The sequence below is a fragment of the Gymnodraco acuticeps genome, unplaced genomic scaffold (assembly GCF_902827175.1).
Source record: "Gymnodraco acuticeps unplaced genomic scaffold, fGymAcu1.1, whole genome shotgun sequence".
Taxonomy (NCBI): Eukaryota; Metazoa; Chordata; class Actinopteri; order Perciformes; family Bathydraconidae; genus Gymnodraco; species Gymnodraco acuticeps.
Genome location: NW_022990199.1, coordinates 280,560 through 307,596, shown reverse-complemented (window position 1 = coordinate 307,596; position 27,037 = coordinate 280,560). Strand labels below are relative to the sequence as shown.

The following is a 27,037-nucleotide window of genomic DNA, read 5'->3' as shown; positions in this document are numbered from 1 at the left end:
GGGCGCGCTCATGTGATTGGCTTATAATTGAGGAGACATCTGATTGGCTATAGATAGAAATAATTACAAGTAAGAATCGGCTGAGCGTCAGGGGAGTCTCAAAAAACCCACACACGAATGCACAGCGATCCGTGCACAGAAAGCTGTTTGTGTTTGCAGGTTCAGGGGATTTAAACGGAAAACAAATATGTGAGGATCAAAAATACACATGTAAAACTTTTTTCTGTATTTGGATTTTATTTACATGTTTATTAAACGGAATACATTTGTGTGTGCATTGAAAAACACAAGTGTGGATCCGGAAATACAAGTGTGAATCCTTTTGCAGATCATGAAATACAAGTGTGAATCCTTTTGCAGATCATGAAATACAAGTGTGAATCCTTCTGTGCGCATGTGTGTATTATGAGACTGTTCTGAGCCCATAGTGCCCTGCTTCTTTTATCTGTTTCATGGTTTCGAAAAATCCACCAGGCAGGCGTCTGATACCTATGGCTCTATTCCCATATGTATCTTCTCAGTCAAATAGATAATAATCGTTTTTTTAAAAATTCATTTGTCAAACATAATTGCTTCTACTACCTCTGATATGACAGAAAACCATTAGTAGAGGAACAAATACCCAAAATACCCCTTCCCGAGGTACGTTTCTTATTACTTCAATATGTCTAGATTTTGACAAGGATGGTGGTATACAAATATTTCACTGCAAAATTACTTTTTTCTGGTGACGTTGGATCCTCCCAAATACATCGTTGTATATGAGAGATGCATAGTCATATTTTATTCTGTTTACATTAATATCCTTTCCCTTTTCCCTCAGCTGAGCTCAGAGGTTACTTTAATATGAATCTCCCTGTATACATGGTTCTCTGTCCTTATACTGAAAACACTAATATAGCACCAGATTCGTGTCTTAAAACAATCATTTTCAAACACAAAAGAGATCGCCAGGGGTGCCGTGGGAAATTGTCCAATTTCACTTAATCGGTGGGAAAAAACATTATTTAGTTGCTGCAAATGAAATCAAACAGTGCCATGTTCCCAAGCAGACTGAAATGTCATCTCCAAATGAAACAGCATCACTTCAAAACAAGAACACCGAGTATTTTTGTTCGCCTGCGTAAACAGACTGAGAAACGGGTAGAGATGGCAAAAGTACGCATCCTTTACTCAAGTAGAAGTACAGATACTCGTGTTTAAAAGTGGTAAAAGTAGAAGTACTGACTAAACTTCTTTACTCAAGTACAAGTAAAGTGGCTTCGAAATGTACTTCAGTAAAAAGTACCCATAACTAGCAGCTGTTTTAAAGAGTACCTGACCTCCCTTTATATTAATAGAACAATAATGTCATTGTTAGCTAATGAATGTTTCCATGCTGAACAACGGCAACATGACAACGTTTCCATTGGTCCCTCTTCTTTAGAGAAGACCAGGAAATGATGGATACACGGATCGTGTTCAAATCAATAGGCACTAATGACTCTAAAGAATAATGATCACGCCACCAAACACACATTCAGACTAAAGGAACCAGCTGTTTGGAAAATGAGAGAAGTAGAAAGTTCAGGTATTTGTGTTCAACATGTAAGAAGTCAAAGTCAAAAGTCGTCAAAAAATAAGTAGTGGAGCAAAGTACTGATACCAGAGAAATGTACGTAACGAAGTATTTGCACTCCACTACTTCCCACCTCTGGAAACGGGTAACTTTTATGAGAAAATCCACAAAGAGAAAGCTTTCAAAGTTAGTTATTTACGAACTGAATTTACGAGCCAAATTGCGAGACTTATGATAGAATGATCTTTATACGTACGCATATAAGCTGGATTAATCTACAATGTGTCCTTTAGTAACTTTATTGGTTGTTTGTTTGCTGCGGGATAATGTAAAACATGTACGTGGTTCAAAAACTGTTGAAAACACTGTCCTAACAGACTGTCTTTTTCTCTCTTTCTCTCCTCTCCTCTCTTGCGATCACCATCTGTCCCTCCATATTGTGTGCTGCTCCCCCCCCCCCCCACCAGGCTCTTCTTTCGGCCTCCTGCTCGGCGTCTTTCTGTTCTGCGGCCTGGCTCTTCTGGGCCTTCTTACATTCGTCTCCTGGAAGCTGTGCCGTGTGCCTCTGCAGACGAAGGCCCATCTCTCCAGCCCCTCCCTCACGCTGACCTGCGACCCCGAGATCTGCCCGCTTCAGCCGACCATCCTGCTGCCCAGCCCCCTGCAGTCACCGGTCACCATGGCGACAGAGAAGGTGAAGGACCCCATGGGCTCGATGGGTTTCCTGGAGGCGGCGGTGAAGATCAGCCACACGTCGCCCGACATCCCCGCCGAGGTGCAGCTCTCCATGAGGGAGCACTTCCTGCGCCGCACCACGCGCATGCAGAGGCAGGCCACCGAGCCCGCCTCCTCCACTCGGTCAGTCACAAACACGCATGTTCCGCACCTCATTTGACGGACTGTCCTTTATTTTATTTATTCAATATGCTCATTAGATAACTTTTAATTGTATTTGTTTTATTATTTTCTCCTTATAGCATTGTGAAGCACCTTGAGATGAGGTTGTTTTTAAAGTGTGCTATAAAAATGAAATGTATTATTGTTAGAAAAAAAATCACTCGTCACCGGCTTTATCTTCAATATCAGGATCCATGTATTTATTATCCTCTCAAGAATGGAAGTAGTCATTACATACAGAGCTGCGGGACAAATAGTTCCCAGAACAGTGTCCTTCACATGCCTTAAATACACGAGTATCACAGTCACAAGATGGAGGAATACCGGTTCAAAGCAGTATTCAATGTTTAGTTCAGATTAGCTCCACGTAAGCAATAAACATGACAGTCATATGCCTCTCTCCATAGAGGCTGAATCACCATGTTAATCACATAGCTTTCATATGCCTAAAACAGTCCTGATGCTCTTCAATACATCCTGTCATGTACACAGCTACGTAGGGCTTTTGTTATCATGTGTACTCTGATATTGGAAAAGTACATTCAGTATTTTCCCAACAATTATTATGTGTGTAAGACGATGTGCTTATTCATGTGTGGACATGCTTAGGGATACATACGAGAACGCATGCCTGCACGCACGGACAGCGTTTAAGAGATACAGTAGAATCGTGTGGCAAAAAAGATCCATTAACCTAACAAGAATAAAATGTAAATCTGAAAATTCAAAGTGACTTGGCACTACATCAGTTAATGAAGCGCTAATGAGGGAAGAAATGTCCATCCAAGCAATTTAGTTTCCACTATGTTATGTAGATTCAACAGTAACTTATTAGAGATAATGTAGATTGTGTTGCCTTTGAGGCATTTCTGAGAGTAGTAATGGAAAGTGTAAGTGATTACTTCTTCGTTAAAATTATTGCAATAAGAATGGAAAACATTTTGCTGAAGTACGAACAGCGGAACTCAAACATTTTTTATCATTTTATTAAGTGCACATCAGTCCTTTCTGCTTATACAACTACGCATTAAAAAAGCACATCTATTTTTAAATAGGCTTAAGCAGCAAACATGTCCTTTTAGGGTCCTGACAAAGCAAACCGTCGTTCACCCCCCCCCCCCCCCATGACCTCATTTGGTGCACTTTGGGCTGTCACTGGGCTTTTTAGGTTGTTGTTGTTGTTATTATTTTATACATTTACTGTAGGGCATCATTTTGAATTTACTTTGAGCTTTTTATATAACACAAACACAATTCAAGTATTTTGCATTCCAACCACAACACAGCAGACAATTCCACATTGAAGCAAGACAATGGAAAACTAAACAGGGTATTAATGCAAAGCAGACTGACTCTTAATCGGTATTGCAAGCATATAAGACTGAAAGTGGATTGAGAACAGCAGGCAATCTTCCTCGAATAATTGTTTTCATGCATTTGTAAAAACAATAAAAATGCAAGCGATTGTCCTTTAACTCAGGAAACAACTTACTGAGCTTATTGGGTTTTGAATCAATTGAAACTCAACCAGAAGTAAGGTGATATAAGGAGACACTATAGGTAGTTAGCTTGGTACATTTCAAAGCTTCCTCTCTTGAATTCAACCTCCCCTTTTTTATATTCCCTGCTCGTCTTCACTGCTCTTCAAAAACCATTGAAGACATTGTCATTCACTCTCTTTCCTTCTCTCCTGCAGGCACAATTCATTCAAAAGACACCTTCCCAGGCAGATGCAGGTAGGTAGTCTAGATCTGGGGTACGACTACACGCCGGACAATGACGATAGGCCCACAAGCATTGGTCGCATCCAGCCAGAACTCTACCAACAGAAGACCCTGGAGTCTGAGGATTCGTCCAAGAACGGCAGCAGCAAAAACTGTGGCAGGATTAACTTCTCTCTCAAGTACGACTACGAAAACGAGGCGCTCATAGTCAACATCATCAAGGCGTCAGACCTCCCTGCCAAGGACTTATGTGGGACGTCTGACCCTTATGTGAAGGTGTACCTGCTGCCCGACCGCAAGAAGTTCCAGACTCGCGTCCACCGGAAGATGCTCAACCCCATATTCAACGAGAGCTTCCAGTTTCCTGTGCCTTACGACGAGCTGGCGATCAGGAAGCTCCACATGAGCGTCTTTGACTTTGACCGCTTTTCACGGCACGATATGATCGGCGAGGTGGAGCTGGACAACTTGTTTGAGACATCAGACCTCTCCAGGGAAACGAACATATGGAGGGACATCCAATACGCCAGCACGGTAAGAATCTATTGGCTTTTTTTCTTATAGATTCCGTATCGAATGACTGACTCTATAGAGACATTTATATCGAACGCATCTCTCATTGACTGGTGATTCCACATATGAATTACAATCAATGTTAGTTATTTGTTTTAACCATGGGGTCAATAGCTTACTGGAAATGTACTGGAGGGACAGTAAAGCCTTTGGACTGGTGTTTTTGGCTGAATGTCGGCCTGTTGGACAAATGGATATATCTGGCATGTCAGAAGTGTTGGTCGTCCGTCTTACAGTTTGAGCAGTTCCTTGGCCTGATTTCCCACATGGCTGCTGTCAAAAGTTAATGATACTGTAGTGAGCTAGATTTATTATTAGTGGAGTAGCATCATGTTGTGGCAAAAGAAAAAGCAGACGGAGTGAAGTTGATGTGCTAATTCTGTGACTTTTAGACTAAATGGTTTGTTTATTTGTTGTCACACAATGACCAGTTCAAGCAGTGCTAGCGTGCGCCAGGTAGTTATATTTTCTTATTGAAGTTATCTATGTGGTACTTTGGTTACGGTTGAAGGTTTAAAGTACATTAAGTACAGCAGCACAATGCAAGATTTTGGTTTTAATTTGCTGACAAAAAAGAGATCTCAGATAGTGGTCTGTTTCTGGCACAAAGTTGTTTGGTTGTGTATAGAGACTGGTAATTGTTTCTGTAATTACGTTTAGGGTCTGTTCGCTTTCTAACATTAAGGAAATAAATGGCTGGCCTAGAGTGGATTGTTTTGTGGCTTACCTTGAGTTGGCATTAGTGGCTAACACAAGCAGTGTTCGTCAGTCGGCTTGACAGTTCTCAGCAAAGAGGAGCATGCTCTTAATCCAACAGCAGATCAACACAACTCCCAGAAGGCCTAAAGAACAAAGTGACAATCTTAGCCTAATGTCATTTGTTGAGCTGCTTCTTTAGTTTTTTGTCCAGCCGTTTCAGAGTAAAGCGAGAGAGATTTTTAACCACCACATCCTTAGATCTTCGTTCAACTACAACTAGCCTTTTGTACCTTGCGCACATTCATGAACAAATTTAGAGTTTTATTAAAATAGCGTCATCTTTTCACCACTTTTAGGCCAAAGATAACAGTATATAAAGCATTCAGGGTTCCTCCACCATCATTTTCTTCGCGTCAGTAAGCAGCATTTTATATATGCAATTGAAATATCAGGAAAATACAATAGTAAACTGATTAACATTTTTTAATTCAAAAAGGAAGATTTAGAGACCTTCCTCGTGTGTCTGATTAACATTTTCTTATGGGGGAAAGGGGTACGTTAGGGGATTAAAACGCTGCCCTATAATGTGAATCCAATTACTACATTTGAATTATCATTAAAAACATTATCAATAATCAGACACAGTTATTTTTTTCCTCATCGAAAAACGAAATTGTCACTCCTTAAAATACACATAATGACCGGCTGGAGACGCAAAGGTGTTCTCAAACATAAAAGCCTTTTTCTGACTCACAGCTCTCCAACACAATTATTCTCCTGCTGGCTTTGTTACTTGTTGACGATGTCCAGAGACTGTTTTCTGGAACAAATTGTTCTTCGTCCAGGCACCATGTTAGCACCTTGGAGCCCTAATCACTCCTCATCCCTTTCATCCCTGACTTTCCTCACCTCCAGTTGTTACATTTGAACTTCTTCAAGGGTTGCTCAATAATCTCCACGTTATTGCTCAGGAGGCAGAAAAGCAGAAGGCACACAAACTTTATTGAACCACCCGAACAATTTTACGACAACATTCCTTGCTCACATTAGATGTAAGATAGGCAACGATGGTGGGGTTCAGCAGAAACGAAAAACAAACAAGAAGTGGAGTGTAATGACTCGGGTAAGATAAAGACGCCGATTTATAAACACTGTTAACTCTTAATGAGTGGAAACCTATAGTGAGCAGAAGAACGAGGAGAGAAAGAAAAGAGCCAGCTGCCGCCCTCAGTTCATAGATCAAGGAGCGATAATCATCAATAACACCAACTCAGCTTCACTGAGATAAAGAATCTGGTGGAGTGTAGAAAAGCCCACTTATTGACTTCAGATCACTCATGTGTTCAAACTCTTTTGGAAAGGGGCATGAATGGAGGAGACAATTTATCAAGAGCAGGAAAACCAAGACACAATCATTCTTTGTAAAAAAAGTCCTCCATAGAGTATAATAAATAATGCAATGAATGAAATGTACAGTTAATGACTTACTAAGTGGATCTTTTTACTAGACGCTAAATGTTTTAATCAACAATATAACATGTTCCATCTTAGCTGCTAATATTTGCAAACTAGCGCTAAACACGGAGTCCAGTTTCAGAAGTTACAGAAGTTAATAAAAGATACTAGAAGTTATGAAAGATTATCCTGATGGGAACGATATCTGTACTAAATGTGACAATCCATATACTGCCTTTACATTTCTGTTAGACTCAAATTGAGCAATGTCTTAGTTTAGCGTTTTAGCATGCTAACATTGGCTAATTAGCACATAGCAAAAACTATAGCTAAAGCCGAAGTCCTTTTCGATCAATTCATAAATAAAAAAATGTTTCAAGTATATCTCCAAGTAATTCATAAAGTATATCTCCGTAGGGTATGATTGTGGCCATTTTGTATGTGGGTGCTAAAATGAGAATCTTGTATTTACACAGTATTTTATATTTTAACGTTAGCTTTTTGGCTCTTGCGAATGCATTTTAGCTTCCTTATTCCTAAAAGTGTTGTTTGTGATTTTTTTGCTGATCAAAACTTGCCAGTACGATAACATTTTAGTTTGCCACAGAACTTATTTTCTCCAATAATCCAAAATCAAATGAAATATTGCCTTTTTGTCGAGGGGAACGAGTGCACTGATAGCTGTCCAAAGAAAAAATGTCATCACTACATTTCACAGGACATGTGAGGTGCTAGAGTAATATTAAAGGGGTCAAAATCAGCTTGTTCATCCTGTACAAAATGTCATTTTATGATATATAATAATTACAGATATGGATGTTTCAATCTGGTCCAAAGTGTCTGACTGAGCGGACAGCCGATGGACAGACTGACTTCGTATGATTAATGCCGTGCAGATTACACTGACTGGCACCAAAACAGCCTGTGTTTCTACAAGGACAATCAAAGTGTCACTTCATGCTTTTACAACACTTGACATTTCTGCTGTGCTCACACATTATGGCTGAACCTTCCACCCTTCAAACTAAATCCCTCACTTCCACGGCAGAGAAAGTCAAATCGCGTGTGAAAGGACGTTAACACTGCGGCGCTCGGACAGACGTGTTGGAGGAGGCCAACAGTGGGTTTAAGTGATTATTAGATGTGATCTTAAAATGGTTTATAGAGAGAGAAAAGGGAATCTCAATTGCTCAGTAGGGACCTCAACAGGAGTGTAAAAGCTTATATTTAATTAGGTAGGTTGTACTTTTCCTCAAAATGGATTTAAAGTATAGGAAACCTTTGAGACCTTGGGAGTAGAATTGTCTTTTTCCAAGAGTCATTCACTAATTGATAAAGTCAGATATTTGGTTGTGGTGAAGAACTGAATTTGATTTCCTCCTGATTGATGATGATTAACCGGAAACATTATCAGAATATATGATTTGTTTTTTTACTCTAAAACTGCAATGGAAATAATTTAATTTGGCAAAAGACTTGATCTGGAGGTCGGCCATGACTTCCAAACTAACCTAAATTGTCTCAAGGAGATACTGACAGCCAAATAACTGCAAGGACTTGAAGTGGAGCCCAGTTTTTCCACTTAATTATTTCCACCTGTGGCACCTTCAACTGTTCTGGCATGACTCCTTCCAAAACTTAAGTGCAACAAAAGTCAAATAGTCTATGTTCTGTGTTGTCATTGAGGAAAAAAATCAGACACCAAAGGATAATAAATTCCTCAATTTCTCTGCCTGAAATGTGGATTTGGTGTCATTGAACCCCTTAATATCAATACAGACAGTCAAATGTTTAATACAGCATTAAAATCAGTGTTCTTTAATACGCAAAAAATACTGTTCACACTCACCCTGCAGCATCCGCTCAACACAAACGCCACACACTTTGAACAACAACCCACTTTTCTGCTAAAGTCTCCTTCTTACCTAATTTACTAACATGAAGACACGTCCACTATTGTTGAACGAGCGGCCAAACAAACATTCACCGGAGAAAAGTGCAGCGCTAACACCAGTGTGCAGGCTTGACAGCTAATTAGCCGCTCTGCTGCATCCCACACTAACCAGCATGTAAACACACCTGCAAATGTTAATCCAGTCCATTTAAATGCTGGTTCGGCCCTTACTCTTAAATACCACTAACGACATGCTGTCCCACCATGACACGTCCCCTGTGGTGTTAGATTGTCTCTCTGATAGCTGTGGTCAATCAAACGCTGGCACGCCCCATTACACTGAAAGAGAAAACTTTTCTGATATATTCCCTAAACTCCTTTTGTCTTTGAATAACATAACTACGGGTTTATTACCAGGTAGGTTGACACGTACGAGGAGTTTGACTTGGTGTCGTGGTACATACATAAAAGTAAAAAAAAAAATTGGAGACACAGATAGAGAACTATTTTAAGAACATAATAGGAAAATAAAAAATAAAATAAAGCAGTATTTACATTGAAATAGAAAGGAATAAAATATAAAATATGTGCAGTAAAAACACAAAACAGATATGACTAAGCTGACATTACTTTTGACTCCAAAAAGGATTAACAACATGTGATGTCAGCACCATTAAAAGTCACTGGTTATCAAATAAAATCTCGTCTGTTTTAATCTGTACTCAAACAGAAATTTAAAAGTGTGTTCCACCATCCGCTTTAATTAAACCTCCTCTGTTGAAATAAGAATAGCTGCACAAAGGAGGAATTGTTATCAGATAGTTATGAGACATGCCTTTTATTTTTTTACAAATATGGTTCTTCTTGTGAATGAACTGAGTGAACTTATTAGCTCATTACCCTCTGAGCTAATGACAGAAAGCTTGTTAGCTCAGAGAGTATTTCCCCTCTTCAATAAAACCCTTTAATAAGATCAAATGATGCAGAGTCCCCTGCTGCTGTGGCCTTTAGATGTGCTGGTGTATTGCACTTTAAACCGAACCAAGCCAGTCATATCACACCATGCTTTTACTCTTATGCTAAGCTAAACGAAGCTCGACATTTCCATAGGTAAAGAAACAATTAATGCAATTTTTAGAGTATATCAAAGCTTCCACATTGTTCCCAGCAAGGTTAACAGTGCAAGTGAAAAGAGGGAAAGCCAACTCTAGATTCAATTCTTTTTAGTAATCAGCTTTACCTGCTCGGCTTATTGCCTCACTATATTTGTGTTTTCATAAAGGCTGACACCACAAAATGTCCCCAAAAAAGCAAAATGATAAAAGTAAAAATACAGGTAGAGGGAAGGAGTCTCTGCAGATGTCAACACACCACACATTTCTAGTGGCTCATGGATTGACAATTTAAAGGGATACTTTTTTTTAGCTTATAAGCTGTTTTTCATCATCATTGTCTTTTCAATGTCATTTGTTAGGCGCTTTTATCCAAAGCAACTTACATACATTCAGTACTGTGGACAATCCCCACATGCTGACTGCAGAGGGACTCGAACTTGCTATCCCCTGATTTGAAGTCCAGTACACTCACCACTGAGCCACAACCTCCTCTTACTAATTGTGCCTTTTTAAAAATAGGCCCTATTGTGTTTTGGGGGGTTTCCCTTTCCTGTAGTGTGTTATATACAGTAGGTTTGTGTGCATGTAAATGGCCTTTAAAGGGTACAATCTCAAAGTTTCTCTCCCACACACTTACCCCTGCCCGAAATGCCTCCATTGGACTCCTTTGTTTACTTCCATAACATAGTGACATCAATATGTAACACTCGGCTTCTATTGGCTGGCATTCAAACACATTGTACGGAAATTAGGGCAGTTGACCAATCACAACAGAGCTGGTCAGATAACCAATCAGCAGACTGGGCTCTGGTTCCAGACAGAGAATTAGCATAATAGGACCCCTTTAAACAACGTTTTTCACCCGACATGTCAAACTATTCCTTTAAAAAGTTATTTGTATTGTCCTGTGTTACAAAGTGACAACAAACAACATGTTCCCTCAGCTGCATTGTGCTCTACAACACATGTTATCCATTTATCTTTCAACACCACTCACAATACACCTGCAGCAGCCCTCCTGAGGCTGAGCTGCAGAAACCAAACAACAGAATCACAATGCGGCTCTTTTTCAAGCCAAAAATGCAAAATAGCAAAGTTGAATTAGTTTGCATCAGATTACCCTTTGTATACACTTCTGGGTGGCCTGGCCTTCGCCCTAATTAGCTGGTTTACTCTCTCAACTGTGAGGAACATTTTACATTTGGTTTGCTCTGGCAGCAAGAGGCCATCATAAAGCTGAATGTTTTTGCAATTTAATGATAGAGGAATAACAGGAGAACATTTATATTTAGTTATTTTTGTGTTAGCCTTCCCTGACTGAAAAACTAAAAGCAGACTATAAACAAATATAGTATTGATCCTTTCGTAAAGTAAATAAGTTCTACATTAATCATTTTGAGGGACCTGTACTTTACTTTAGAATTTTTGTATTTGTATTCTTGAGTTTTTATATTTGTTGTCACTCTATTAAGATCATAAATCCCAAATATAAGCTAGTAAATGATGATACACACTATGGCCCTTCAAACTAGCAAGTGGTGTGTACAGTAATTAAAATAAGCTCCACTTTCTCCAGCTGCAACATTAAAGTGATTAACACATTAATGCAACACTAATTATAATCCAGTCATATAATATGTACGATTTTAAAATGGGTGTTTGCATACCGACTAGTTTTACTTTTGGTGCTTAAAGTTAAAGTTATGTTACTTCTAATATCTGACCATTTTTACTTAAGTAGACTTTTTGAATGCAGGTATTTCTACAAGGTCGTATTACTACTTTCACTAAAGATCTGAGAGCTCTTTCAATCACTGGTATTCACTTTCTGCTTCACTGACCTTTGACTATATCAGACACAGTGAAGTGTATACATCCCAGAAGCAGACCTTGAGGGAAAGAGACACCTGTTCATGACTCTGGTTTAAAGTGTTGAATATAAATGTGGAACTAAAAGAGATTTTGCTTGTGTGCACTTTTCTCCACAGGAAAGTGTTGACCTTGGGGAGGTCATGTTCTCCCTCTGCTACCTTCCCACTGCCGGCAGACTCACCCTCACTGTCATCAAGTGCAGGAACCTGAAGGCCATGGACATCACCGGATACTCAGGTGTGTGTGTGTATGTGTGTGTGTGTGTGTGTGTGTGTGTGTGTGTGTGTGTGTGTGTGTGTGTGTGTGTGTGTGTGTGTGTGTGTGCACGTGTGTGTTCTTTCTCTGTAGCGGCTCCCACACTGTGGAATGATCTCCCCCTGCATATCAGACAGGCCTCCACACTGTCTGTCTTTAAATCGCTTCTTAAAACCCACCTCTCCTCCTTAGCGTATATTAACATATTTTAGATTGTTGCTTTTAAATTGTCTATTGTTTTTACTTGTACTTGTTTTATGGTGTGTGTGAGCTGTGCTGTGGGATTTGTTGAATGTTGTTGTTTGTTATTTGACTGTACAGCACTTGTGTCTGGAGGTTTTAAAGTGCTAAAGCTGTATTGTGTGTGTGTGTGTGTGTGTGTGTGTGTGTGTGTGTGTGTGTGTGTGTGTGTGTGTGTGTGTGTGTGTGTGTGTGTGTGTGTGTGTGTGTGTGTGTGTGTGTGTGTGTGTGTGTGTGTGTGTGTGTGTGTGTGTGTGTGTGTGTGTGTGTGTGTGTGTGTGTGTGTGTGTGTGTGTGTGTGTGTGTGTAGAGGATCTCTATAATCTCACGCGCTGCCTTCACACCTGCCTGTCTTTGAATATCCAATTGCAAACATGTCATGTTAAGTAAACAGCGGGGAGTTGCCTCTCCGGCTGCGTTCTGTTCGTTCAGCACTTATTAATATTCAACAACTGCAAAATTAAGACATTGTCAGCAAATAGTTGCAGGAAATCAGTTAATTGTGTAAGACCGCTTTTCTCTATTCCACTTTTCCCTCCATTACTGACATCACTTCTAATATGTGCTGTTTTACATCAAATGCCAGGGTAAAAAAAGTATTTTCCATTGTTGTCTTTTTTCTGAACTACAATTATCCAAAATCCATGGAAAATTAGATTTGGCTTTTAAACGATGGAGCTAATATTGCTCACTTCAGGTGTGGAATCAAAACCGATGCATCCCTGCCCTCTATTTTAGGACATCGGAGTCGTCTCTGCAGCTGCTTCCTGTTTATTTCAGTAGTTATATATTTTCAACACTTGCGAAAAACACATAGTCAGCAAAAAGAAGCTGGCGGTCTCTTTATTGTAGTAGACAATAGCTCCTCCATTCTTATTTCCCCTTTGATTCTGATAAATATGTGACATTTACTTGACAATAAATGCCAGGGTTCAGGTGAATTTGCCCTTTTTTTCCTTCAATTGTCTTCAATAATCCAATATCAAATGGCAAATTGAATTAGGTTTTATCGAGGGAACCACTGCAATGCTAACTTCTGGTTTAGCAAAAAGGTCATGGCTGCAGCGCTGCTTTTGACTTGTTAGGCACTAGAACATGTCATATTAAGTGAACAGCAGATATTAATATTCAACACTTGTGATATCAACATATTGTCAGCAAATAGTTACGGGCATGCTAGATTGTTTCTCTATTCCACTTTTTACCTCCAATACTGATTAACATTGCAATAAGTGACATTTACTTTGCATGAAATGCCAGGGTTCAGGGGATGTGCCCTTTTTTCCTGCAATGTTCTTTGCAATAACAACAAATTGGTTTGTCTTTTTGTCGAGGTTTGGCCTACAGAAATATGCCATCGCTGCAGAAATCTATTTCACTGGTCATGTGATGTGCCAGAAGATGTTCAGTGAACAAACAATGGAGAGTTGTCTCTGCAGCTGCCTTCTGTTTGTTTCAGCAGATATTCATATTCAACATTGTGATATTAAGACATTGTCAGCAAATAGTCGCAGGCGGTGTGTTTTTTTTTACTTTCCGGTTCCACTTTTCCATCTATTTGTTGAATTGGACAATTATTTTGCATTAAATGCCCAGGTTTAGGTGAATGCATTATTTCCTCCCTATGATGACGTTTTAATGCGAGTCCCCTTTTAATTCCTCAGAGTTGTAAGGGGTGTAGCTGCCTGCCATTGTTTCAATATGTGCATCGTAAAACAATAGCTATCAAAATGTGCCTTTGAGCACATTACTCTGCAAAGCCAGCGCTCTTGTTTGTTGTTTATAGATTGAGGGCAGCTTACATCTGACTGAAACACGGCTGAAGATTGAACACAGCATTCATCAGGAAGCTTTCTCAGTCATGCTGTTTAAGCTATCTATGTCCTATCATCCTCTGTGGTTACACAAGCTGTTGACTCATGCACTTTCATGCACATTTCCGACAGCCAGGTCCTCCAGGGTTGCTTTTAAAAAACAAACAAACACTCTGGGCGAGGAAATGTGATTTTGATCCGATTTCCTTTTAAAAGAGGCCCTATTATGCTGTTTGGGTTTTCTCTCTTCTGTAGCGTGTTATATGGGGTTTAGTGCATGTAAATGGTCTGAAAAGGCTCAAATCTCTGTGTTGCCTGCAGGGGGAATTTCTTTTTGAACATTAAAGCATGAAGACATGTCACAGTAGAGGCACACAATACCTGAAAATGGGCATTATAGTGCCCTTTTAATACAGAGAGCCATGGTGAGGTGTCTTTTTATTATTATGGCCCACGACAGCCTGCCCCCAGATGCAAGTGTAACATAAATCTGTAAAGATCCATTAAAAGGTCCTTTCAAACAAACACAAAGCTTTGACACACTGAATAGCTACTCGGGAGATTTCTTAAATGTTTTCCCTATTAATTGGGAAGTGTTTAAGGGATTTCCCTTGTTCACGGAAAGGGTCGAAGGACAGAGGGAGTTGTATGCTGAGACAAATGTGTTATTTGTGATATTGGGCTGTACAAATACAATATCATTGATTGATAAAACCTGAGGGGAGAAGAAAGCGTTCACTAAAGACTGTTCATTTAGCTTTCAATTGAACTGTATTTATTCTTGTTTTATTCAGTCGTGTGTTCTGTCGGTATTTAGTGTTTTAATGAATCACAACGTTATGGGTGGCTTTGTTTTAATAACTGGGAGTCGGGTCAGTATTGTTTTCATTTGAGCTTTTGAATGGGTTTGTGAAGCCCTTTGTGTTAGCTTGTGTATGAAAAGTTGTTGTATAAATAAAGTTTGATTAACCCATACTCCAAACTCCAATAAGCCTGACTTTCATTCTAATTATTGCAGTTTAAAAAAACAATTGAAAATGATATGTATCTTTTAGCAGTTCCTGTTTAGATGAAGTCACTTATGTTCTGTCCTCCTTCCTCTCTTTCACACGTTGCCTTTAGATCCTTACGTCAAAGTGTCGCTCGTATGTGACGGGAGGCGTTTGAAAAAGAAGAAGACGAGCATAAAGAAGAACACTCTGAATCCCACCTACAACGAGGCCATCATCTTTGACATCCCGCCGGACAGCATGGACCACGTCAGCCTACACATCTCCGTCATGGACTACGACTTGTACGTACCACAAACAACAACTCATCTCCTCAGGACAATAAATAACAAGTTAAAGAATGAACCCCCCTCCATGTTTCACCTGCAGAAAAGTCTTCTCTGTGCTCACCTTGAATCTGATTTTTAAGACGTGTACATAACAGATGATTGTTGGTGCATCAAAACTAGTTTAGAGCCAGGTCATGGACCAATGTGCAACTTACACAGGTGTGACATTTGAAATCTACAGTGCACACACACTGGGAATGGACTTTTCTGAAAGAAGTTGCTTTTTTACAACCACAAAGAAACACATTTTATTTATTTGGGGATTTTTCAACAATAGATTTTTTTTGGGGTGTTTTGTTAAAAGCTTTTTTCATTTTTATTATTTTCCTATTATTATCATTATCATTATTACTTTTATTATTATTATTAGTAGTAGTAGTAGTAGTAGTAGTAGTAGTAGTAGTAGTAGTAGTAGTAGTAGTAGTAGTAGTAGTAGTAGTAGTAGTAGTAGTAGTAGTAGTAGTATAATTATCATTATCATTATTATTTGTATTATTATTAGTAGTAGTCGTAGTAGTAGTAGTAGTATAATTATCATTATCATTATTATTTGTATTATTAGTAGTAGTAGTAGTAGTAGTAGTATATTTATCATTATCATTATTACTTTTATTATTATTATTAGTAGTAGTAGTAGTAGTAGTAGTAGTAGTAGTAGTAGTATATTTATCATTATCATTATTACTTTTATTATTATTAGTAGTAGTAGTAGTAGTAGTAGTAGTATAATTATCATTATCATTATTATTTGTATTATTATTATTAGTAGTAGTAGTAGTAGTAGTAGTAGTAGTAGTAGTAGTAGTAGTAGTAGTAGTAGTATATGTATCATTATCATTATTACTTTTATTATTATTAGTAGTAGTAGTATATGTATCATTATCATTATTACTTTTAGTAGTAGTAGTAGTAGTAGTAGTAGTAGTAGTAGTGGTAGTAGTGGTAGTAGTAGTAGTAGTAGTAGTAGTAGTAGTAGTAGTAGTAGTAGTAGTAGTAGTAGTAGTAGTAGTAGTAGTAGTAGTAGTATATGTATCATTATCATTATTACTTTTATTATTATTAGTAGTAGTAGTATATGTATCATTATCATTATTACTTTTATTAGTAGTAGTAGTAGTAGTAGTAGTAGTAGTAGTAGTGGTAGTAGTGGTAGTAGTAGTAGTAGTAGTAGTAGTAGTAGTAGTGGTAGTAGTGGTAGTAGTAGTAGTAGTAGTAGTAGTAGTAGTAGTAGTAGTAGTAGTAGTATATTTATCATTATTATGTCTGAAGGGGATCTATAATAATGTTTTTAAATGATTATTAATTTCTTTCAATATATATATTGGATTCAGTCAAATTCCAGGTATTTAGAGGAATAGTGTACAACGCTACCTTTACGGTATGTGAAGCTATAACAGGAAATGGGTGGAGGGGTTGCAGGGCAGACAGCTGACAGAATGAGAACATGCATGTTAAAGGTCAGGATGTTGTTGTTTTTTCTCCTGTGTGTAGTATAAACAGAAGCAGCGATATTTAGTAACCTATGCCTCTTGTGTTTTCTCTCATGTCTGATCTGTAGGATTACATCCAGTTGTGCTAATAATAGTGGGGAGATCTTCAAAGAGCAAATATTTTCATGATGAAATAATGAAATTCTAGTTGCACAGATACAATCTGCTGCATATGTTTTACTGGATCAATCACCAGGACATCCATATGCAGACTTGAGTCTCATTTCATTTCAAATGCCCTTCTTGCAATAATAAAAAAAAACATGTTGATGTATGATATGTCTGGTCACATTAAGTCTGATGTGTTCATGCAGTCATATGTGTGTGTGTGTGTGTGCCCCACAGGGTAGGTCATAATGAGATCATTGGTGTGATGAGGCTTGGATGCCATGCTGAGGGTCTTGGAAGGGACCACTGGAACGAGATGCTGGCGTATCCACGGAAGCCCATTGCACACTGGCACCCCCTGCTGGAGTCCAAGAAGTCTGAGAAAGAGGTCGGTCTGGGCTCTGTTTCTTAAAGGAGTGATCTGTATGTTGTCATTATATTAAACATGTCTTGTTATTTGACATCTAATGTGTCTAGAGACAGGTAGCGCAAACTAACATCCACTGTCAATCCTATGGGGCTTTCATCGGATAGCAGAGGTGGGAGAAGTACTCAGATCTTAAAGGAAGAAGTACAAGAGTGTAGGAGTACTCTGTTACAAGTATAAGTCCTTCATTCAAAAGGTTACTCAAGCTAGTTATAATGACTTTGTATACTGCAGGGTAGCTTGTGAATTTACTCCAGGTGGAACTAAAGTCTGATTTAAGTGTTGATTATTTTTCACATTATTAATCCAAATCTGCAAAGTAACTCAAGGTATTAAATAGATGTAATGGAGTAAAAGTACAAAGTAGCATAACATGGAAAAACTCAAGTAAAGTGCAAGTATCTCAAAATTGTAATTTAGTACAGTACTTGAGTAAATGTACTTAGTTACTTCCCACCTCTATTGGATAGCTGTTTCAAAGTTGTCTATTTATATATAACCACATTTGTTGAACTAGTAGTCACATTGAGATAAAAACTACTTCAACATGTGAGACCTATAGCCATGATAGACCATCAAATGATCAGATCAAGACAGCAACAGTAGAGGTAGAGCCTGTATATATAAACTGCATCTGTCCTTCAAATACACCATTCATAAATACATATAAAAACCCTTTAATTCCCATTAATAGCCATTTCAAACATGGCCAAATAGACTTTCACTACCTTTTAATTCAGCTCATTTATTTCCAAAATTGTTGTGATTTAATGTTGGTTTTTCATGTTGTATGTTTTATATGTTTGTGAGCCCCTAGCCTAACCAAGAAAAATAGCCTGCGTCACTTTAAATATTGAATTATTTAGGATAAGAAATCGGTGGATGTTTTCATAAAACTTTGAGGGACTTTTGAGCAGATGGAGAAACAAGAAGCAACACAAATATACTGCATGTGTTTAAAGGGGACCTATCATGCAAAATGCACTTCTTGATGTTTTTTATACATAAACAGAGGCGGACTGGGACTAAAAATCAGCCCGGGAAACTCAGAAAATAAAACCCTTTCTCTTTTCCTCCGTACCTAAATCTTTTATGGACCAGGCGTCAATTAGACGCCTGCAGCTAGTGCAGAACGCAGCTGCACGTCTACTCACTGGCCACAAAAAGCGTCACCACAGCACCCCAATTCTGGCCTCACAACACTGGCTTGCAATTCGGTTCCGGATTGATTTTAAACTCCTTTTATTTGTTTTTAAAGCCCTAAATGGGCTGGCTCCTGCCTATGTAGCAGAACTCCTCCAGCGCTACACCCCAGCCAGAGCATTAAGGTCGGCTGACCAGCTGCGGCTGATAGTGCCCAAGACCAGGCTCAAACCCAGAGGGCACCGAGCATTCGCAGCAGCTGGCCCTAGGCTCTGGAACACTTTGCCCCTCCATGTGAGGTCGGCCCAGACCCTGGTTTTTTTTAAATCAACACTAAAAACTCACTTCTTCCCCCGGGCCTTCTAGTCAGAGCGGAGAACGACTCATGACATTTCCCTGTGTTTGATTTTTATATTTGCTGTTGTCATTTATTGTCTTCTGTTTGCGATTGTAGTAATGTGTTATTTATTTATCGTTTTTAAAATGTGCTATATAAATAAAACCTGATTTAATTTGATTTTAAAAACGGGGGTACAACGAGCGGATACAGATTTGCTGCCGATCTGACATCAAATCAAGCCCCCAGGAAGTGCGCCGGAGTCTGATGAGAATATTCGTGCTGGTCAAACGGCGGTACTACACTTCCTTTAGGTTGCTGGGCCCGGAAACACTTTTTCCCATTGACTTACATGGGGAAAGAGTGGTCTGTAACTCGTTGGATAATTTTTTTTAAACTAAATAAACTACCCAGTATGAACGTTTGTATAGCCCTTATTAAAAACATTCGTTCCTCAAGTTGTAAAAATGTGCTAATAACGTTATTCTGAGAGTTATTTCTCTCGGCATTATGAACGCGCATCTAACCCACGGGACCGCGCCGCCCGGCACGTTCAAGTTACCTGTTCAGTACTACATGAGTTTCTCTTTACCCATGGATGCACAATAACAACGGACCATATCGCCTTACTGCCAGCCCACGGAGCTGTAATAATGGATATATTGCACATGTTTGCTGTAATTCATCATTTGTAAAATATTATACTACATGGGCTGTATGATGTAAATCTTGTACCGTAAATCTTGTATTAAATAAAGTTAATATTACCGACGTAGATTAACGTTCCTGTAGCTTCTTATTGCACTTGCAATTGTTTTAGTTACTTGTGGGCTACTTAACATGAATAATCACAGCTACTATCATTACTACTATTATCAAAAAGAAATAGGCTATTGTTATTTTAACTCCACCACAGTAATCCATCATCAGCTTTACTTTTTAGAAAAAGTTTTAACTCACAATTGATCATAACAGGCTTCAACATATACATTTTTATATATTACCAAGTGGTTTCATGTACAACCCACACAAGTATCATACTAAATGAAGCTCTGTTGCTTGGATATCACTAGATCCTGATGTCAGCGTAATATAAAAGTACATAACGATTGATGTGTAACTTAGCATAATTTACTAGCTAGCTGCTAACTGCCGCCTCGTTAATATAAATCCAGTACCATGCTGTCATGAACGCGCGGTGCTGTTACGTGTACGCAAATTCACGTGCTTAATGTGAACGAGCCTTTTGGGCGGCGTGGTTAAAGTTGTGCATGCTCTATGAGTGCACATACGGGTACTTCTCAGGCATGCCGGGTAATCTGTGACGTTTCGCTCTCTCAAAAGTTTGACCATTTTGTCATCATGCGCCATTGAGCAACTCTCATAGGAATTAATGAGGCCCCGCCTCCCACGCTGTATCCAGTTCTTTTTATACATCCATGCATCAAATCGGCGGCAGACCCACAGAAAGTTTCGATCAGAAACAATGCCTGACGTGTTGTGGACGTAATCTCGTTTTTGTTTACATTAGCAAGCCTCGCTAACACTCAGAGCTAACCTGTACTGTAGAGCACAGTGTTCAAAAAGCAGGAAATAAAAAAAGTAACTCACCTTGTGGTAAACCCGCAAGAGAAAAAGCATTTGAGCTCCATACTGTTTCAGAAATAATCCTTGATGTGGTTTAGAACAGGATGGCGTTTTATCACAGCAGAATTGTACTTTATCTCCGGTAGAATTCTGATCAGGCATTAGCTCCGCCTCCTCTTTTTTATTTTTTTTTAAGCTAAGGACCCAACATCTGCGTTTCTCTATCAGGGCTGCAAAAGAGGAGTATGAGCAGTAGGCATGGCTACAATGGGTGATCTGTTTGGTATTTTAAGCAAAAAACTTCACAGACATGTTTGGTATAGGTTTGGCCCTACAATATATTTTTCCAATATAGCATGATAGGTCCACTTTAAGATGACAGGTGCATGCAGGTGGTAAATTAGCAGCAATGGCTGATGAACAGCAACGAGGCAATTTGCGTCAAAACCTAGACTTTCTCCACCTCATAACTCAGTCAAGCCTAAACACACAGACATAACGCCCCTTTTATTAAAGTGATAATGACTTGCCCTTTCTGAATATGTCAATATATCTGATGTCCTTGGCGAGTAAACGTCCATTAATCTGCGTTGAAATTATAGGGAAAAGACGCTCACCATGAATGCAGAAGCTGCCTTAAAATCATCGCGTTTTTAAGTTTTCTTCAGTATTAAAGTAGTCCAGTGATAGTTGTCTGTATATGAATGAGCTCACTGAGAACAGTAACTCATAAGTTATTCGGCATACTTTAGATGGTACCAATTTACCACAATGTTAAGAAATACCTATGCCAGAAGAAAACGTGGTCCAACCATAGCTCACTGATTTAGGCTATGTTCCTGTAACCCATCCCTCAAAGCATTATGGGAATTTAATTCAGTTTTAAAAAACAGTGTTTTCCAAAAAATACAAGTTAAGCAGGAAAATAAGTGACAAAATACATCAATATTTACTTACTTCGTAGGCTTCTTTTATTTTATTTTATAACTACAGTATGGCTCAGCATTATCAATCAACATTGTTCTTATATTTTATTGTATTGTTTTTTTGTAAGTATTTGTGTATATGTACTTTAAAAACATGTTATTTGGAGTATTTTACCATGCCATCTATTTTATTTCTGTACATATTTGTTATTTATGTTATGAAGCTGTATATAGGCAACAAGGGACGGGGTATAAATAACCGATCTGGCTATATTCCCTATATTTTGTATTATTCCTTTTGTCTTAAAGTTTTTAAAGACAGAGATGTTGATATTGTGTCTGTGGTGAGATCATATTAAATATTGAGTCTAAGTTAATTGATTAACTGCTTTCAGTCTCTTTTTGTGTTATTATTATTTTCTACCTCCCCTACTAAATTGGTCAATCTAATTGAAACCCTTCTTCTATACTCCTGGAACAATGCCACCTTTATACAGATTGTATCCTGTGCTGAGAGTGACCTGAGAGTGACAGTGTGTGTTATGAATCACTTCCTTGTGTCTGTGTGTCCTGCAGTGGAAGGCGAGGACAGCCAGCTTCGACAGCCAAGGCTCCTGCCCCTCCCCCCGGCCCCCTGCTAGCCCCTGAGCAGAGCCACCTGTGACCCAGAAGGGGGTTTCCTCCCTCCTGCTGATCCACTTCCTGTCTGTCTGATGGAGGAGAAACACAACCCCACTGTCTCTCCCTCTCTCTCCCTGTCTCACTGTCCCTCCCTCCCTCAAGTATAGAACGCTCCCGATAACTGATATCGGGTCAGATAGTTGTGTGAAGCGCAGTCTTTAAGGGGTTTGAAATTGTGGGTGTTGTGATGAGTTCCCCCTCAATGGCTGGACATCCGGTCTGCAGACCTTTCATATCTGAGCTGAGGTGAACAAATCTCAGTGTCCTCACACGGAGACTCTCCAGGCGCTGAAGATTCAGTTATGTGGTGCAGAGACTCTTGGATAGAGAAGCCAGAGATCGGATATTGCTCCACGAGAGCAGTTTCAGGACACGGTAGAAAAAGAGACTTTAAACCGGATATGAAGCAATTTCCGAAGCCATTCGTCTCTCATTGAATTCACAGTGCTGCATAGCATATAGATGACTGTAGCATTTTTGGCACTATTAGATGTAAAAACCATTAAGCTCCATTCATCGTTATGGTTTGTGAATAGCAAAACTGACAGTAATTTCAAAGCCCCTGCTGAGTTCTTCCAGTTTCGATAATGACATAAGCAATTTCCTGATCCGTAGTTCGTTAGGGAGAGATGGGACCAGGCTGCAACTAAAATATTCTCAATTTGCTAATTTAGTGTGTTTTCATTAGCAGAAAATACGAGAAGTTGTATGTAACAAAATAATAATTGGATTTTATTTTCCTCACACAACAGCACATTGGCACACAAATTGGCTGCAGTGTTATATAACTGATTTATATTCTGATTATCATAGTTTTTCTAAGCAGAAAGCAGGTTTAAATAACCTGACGAAGGTACAAATAACTACATTCAGACACTAAATACCAAAAAATACAATACAAATGTTACCAAAAACTGGATTTTTTTCAACTGACGCTATTAACAAAAATCGCCTGTTGAGTTCTTCCTTTTCAATAATGACATCATTTCCTGATCCGCAGTCGTTTAGGGAAGATGGGATCAGGCTGCACCAAAAATATTCTAAATGTGCACATTTTGTGTGTTTTCAGTAGTCAAGAAGATGTATCTAAAAAATAAGAAATGACTGGATGTTTTTTTCCTTATACAAGCCAAATTGGTTGCAGTGGTATAACCCATTTCAATTCTGAAACAACACATTTTAGAAACAAAAAGCAGGTTTAAATGACCTGACAAAGGCACAAGCTTAATTAACACACTAAAAACCAACACAATTAAATAATAATGTTACCTGAAACACAGATTGTGGTCGATGGAGGTTTCTGTAAACAGGAAGTGAGCACACTTTACACTCCCTTACCTTCCTCTCTGTTCGATGTTTGCTTTTGAGCGATCTCACCTTCTTCTTCTTCCAGATGAAAACTCAACCGCTCATGTTTTCCTTCAGACACTCACTGTTCAAAAGCACTTCTTCGTCTCCTCCTGTTCTTTTTCTCTGAACAGGTTTTGGTGATTGTGTATATTTTCATGTACAGCCGTCCGCCGTTTCCTGTATGTATGTTTTGTTATTCTAAGCAGCAAAACCAGAGAAGATATAAATATACGTAAAGCGTATTTAAAAGTAACATTTGAATATATGTAGCTTTGTTGGTTGTGATGATTGAGAAAGCATAAACAATTGTGAACATATTCGTCTTTTGAACTTAGAAACATGCAACTTTCTTGATGTCATTAATCATACTGTTGTTCAAGGAGAACGTGTTTGAATTCGACATCCAGATGCTTGATCTGCAGCATGTGATTATTATTTTTGAAGATATTTGATCTGATTTAGGAAAGATTACTGCAGCACCGCTGTCATATCAGGTGGCTTTGCACCAGTTCATTCCTTTAATAAATCCCTAGATATTATGTTGTCTCTTGAATATGTACGGTGGCTGACAGGCAACCATCTTACAACGGCCCAAAACACTTCAATAAGGAAAAACGTGCTGCATTTTCAAAAGCGATGCAAATAAAAAAACACATAAGTGCCAAAACACATGCAAATGAAGAAACATCTTCACCAACTTGACAACATTAAGAAAGCATTCACCAACTTAACGAAACATGCACATTAACGAAGCGCTGCAACTAACAAAATGCTGCAAGAAGCTCAATACAAAACAGAAACAGAGACACTAAAAAGTGACGCTCATACAGCTGGGACCGGAGCACTTTTTGACATTTGGCGATTATGAAGTTAGCCAACTGTGAATGTATGTTTTATCAGCACATTTTAACAATGTGATCGGATGAGCCCTTCCGATATTATTGCAGATCTGCAACTAAGATAAGATAAAATAGACTTGTATTAATCCCATGGGGAAATTGTTTCTCTGCATTTGACCCATCCTAGTGTTAGGAGCAGTGTGCTGCCATTTTGAACGGCGCCCGGGGAGCAGTGTAGGGAACGGTGCCTTGCTAAGGGACACCTCGGTAGCACTTGGTCTTGCCGGGACTTTAACTGGTGACCTTCCAGTTGCCAAGCCAAGTCCCTATCGACTTCGCCACCACCGCCCCTAGCTAGCTAATGTAGCTAATCTAGTAATTTCAAATTATATTATGACAAAACACCTGAGATTATGAAACAGACTAACTCTACCATCAGTGACAGTTGACCAACTTTATAATCCCCGAACGTCAACAACAAGCTCTGGTCCCAGCTGTGTGTGTCACTTTTTAGTGTCCCCGTTTCCTTATTATGTTTAGCTTCTTGCGTGTTTTTGGCCATTAGGCGCGTTCACACCGGAGTACTTTTCCCACTTTAGTTCCGATATAGTTCCGAAATGTCGCGTTCACACCAAAAAGAGCCGGAACTAAAATGAGTTAATGAGAACCTTTTTTACCCCCTTTTCCGTCCCTGCTAGAGAGCAGGGACTTTCGTGGGAGAAAAAGGTTCCTATGTCTGATTGGCTGGGCGGATTGCAAACCACGCCCCGTAAAACTCCCAAAAAGTTTTGTGAAGCCGCCATTTTATTATCCTCGCATTAGCATTATTAGCATTAGCCCAGTGCAGAAACGCAGAGAGACTAATTTATGGCAACACAAAATAAAACATGGGAGCGGTGGAGATGAGGATGTGTCGGCATTCTGGCGATTTACTCGGAAGTCCCCAACTCCGGGGACTTCCAGCCGGGGACTTCGGGTGGCAGTATACGCCGTGAAGTGATTTGCGGCCTGCCAGTAAACCCAACGCAGAAGAAGTAGTGACGTCAGCGACTTTATTTGCCTAATCCTCCCCCAGGGACTTATTCCGGTGTGAACGCGATCTGTACTTAGTTCATGAGAACTAAAGAGTTCTCATGAACTAAGTTCTGATGAACCTTTGTGGGAAAAGTACTGCGGTGTGAATGCGCCTATTGTAACGTGTTTGCCCTTGTCAGCCACCATACTTTACAATAACTAGTTTGAGTCAGATTGTAGTATTGTAACGGAAATACATCTGTTGCTTTAAATTAAAAATATTACATTATGGATAGATTTATATCCTCATAACACAATCATTGGGTATATTTTAGTCCTCCAATTTACCTCCTTTTGTTCTGTATTGCTGTTATTGGTAAGCACAGATAGCATCAATACAATCAGGGTGAGAAGCGTTAAGCCACGGAGTCGGTGTGATAGCTATTACATTTTGTACGGTCTGTACAGAACATGTCTTTCCGAATAGGTGCCTATACTGACTAGCATCCGTATTATCTCATAAGCAGCAGACAGGACCTTAAATCTGAAACGTAACAGGGTTCCTGGCTGTGGCTGAGACCGAGTCTGGTGTCTCATTTAGCAAACTGACGACAAGTGAGACTATTGCTCCTGTACATTGAACACGCTATATATCACAGAGTTTGCTAAACTCGGGGGGCCAGACATGAAGACACGAGCAGATGCACCCAGCAGACGATCTGGTTTAGCCATTTCCTTCATGGGTACCCGGAGAGAGCCGTTTTGTAGCTCGCTGTGTGTGTGTTTGTGTGTGTGTGTTTGAGTGAGGAAAGCGCGGGGGCAGCTGATTGGCGGACAGGTCAGCGTCTACAGAGCAGTGGCATTTCTCTAATTGGCACTTGTTACAGCGAGAATGAGTCGGTTCATTATTGTCCATGCTTGACGTGATCCATCATAGCATCGACACCCCTCCACTAATGTGACAGTTTGCTCTCAAGTCGTTTTAAAGGTGAAATTCCCCCTCTAATGGCATTATTCATAGATTTCTAATATCTTATTTCAGTGTTGAAACAAGTGGTTGAATAATCCTTTTTTTGTTTTAAAAACATGTGCTTTATGATGGTCATATATTTCTCTGAAAATGTGGTGTGTTTTTCATAGTAGAAACCTGTTAAATCAATTGCTTCAGTTTCAAGACCCTCTAGCTTTGCCTCATATTGTAATGTTTCTTGATATGATCTTGTAATCCCATCCAACTATTATGATAGAACTGAATTTCCAATTTTTTATTGAACATTTTGTATTTGTAATAATAGAAATGTTTGAGAAAATGTTCTAGTGATCGACATGAAGAGTTGTTAGTTGAGACAAAAGTCTAAAATGAGCATTTTGATTACAATCAAGACTCTTAATTAATATGAGTGACCAAGGGTGTAATGAAGTAAAAATGAAATAGAAGACAGTCTTTCAGCCACAAATTGTCCTTATTTTGTTTCAATAAGTATGGAAATCAACAGCAGAAAAAGAGTGTTTTGTCATTTTTCTTCCATGGGGTGTGATGTGTTATCAGTTCTGTGATATTACTTTCTTTTCTTTGATTAAAATACTTATGCAAAAACAGGCTGCGTGCTGTGAATTGTGTGGAAATAAGACACGGCACGAATCGACAACATAGCCAGTGGCTTAACAAGCAGGAATGTGTTCAAATGAAATGAGATTTG

The 27,037-nt window shown here is 39.1% G+C and overlaps 1 protein-coding gene across 1 annotated transcript in view; it reads left to right on the top strand.

Annotated features, from left to right (window-relative positions):
- syt6a (synaptotagmin VIa) overlaps positions 1-24,994 on the top strand; it is a 92,096-nt gene extending 67,102 nt beyond the window's left edge. Inside the window, exons 2-7 of the mRNA XM_034218195.1 lie at positions 2,026-2,416; positions 4,152-4,713; positions 11,904-12,024; positions 15,219-15,390; positions 17,271-17,421; positions 22,030-24,994. Of these exons, the coding sequence (XP_034074086.1) occupies positions 2,026-2,416; positions 4,152-4,713; positions 11,904-12,024; positions 15,219-15,390; positions 17,271-17,421; positions 22,030-22,101 (1,469 nt within the window). The 3' untranslated portion in view covers positions 22,102-24,994. The remainder of the gene's footprint in view (positions 1-2,025; positions 2,417-4,151; positions 4,714-11,903; positions 12,025-15,218; positions 15,391-17,270; positions 17,422-22,029) is intronic.
- The last annotated feature ends 2,043 nt before the right edge of the window (positions 24,995-27,037 follow it).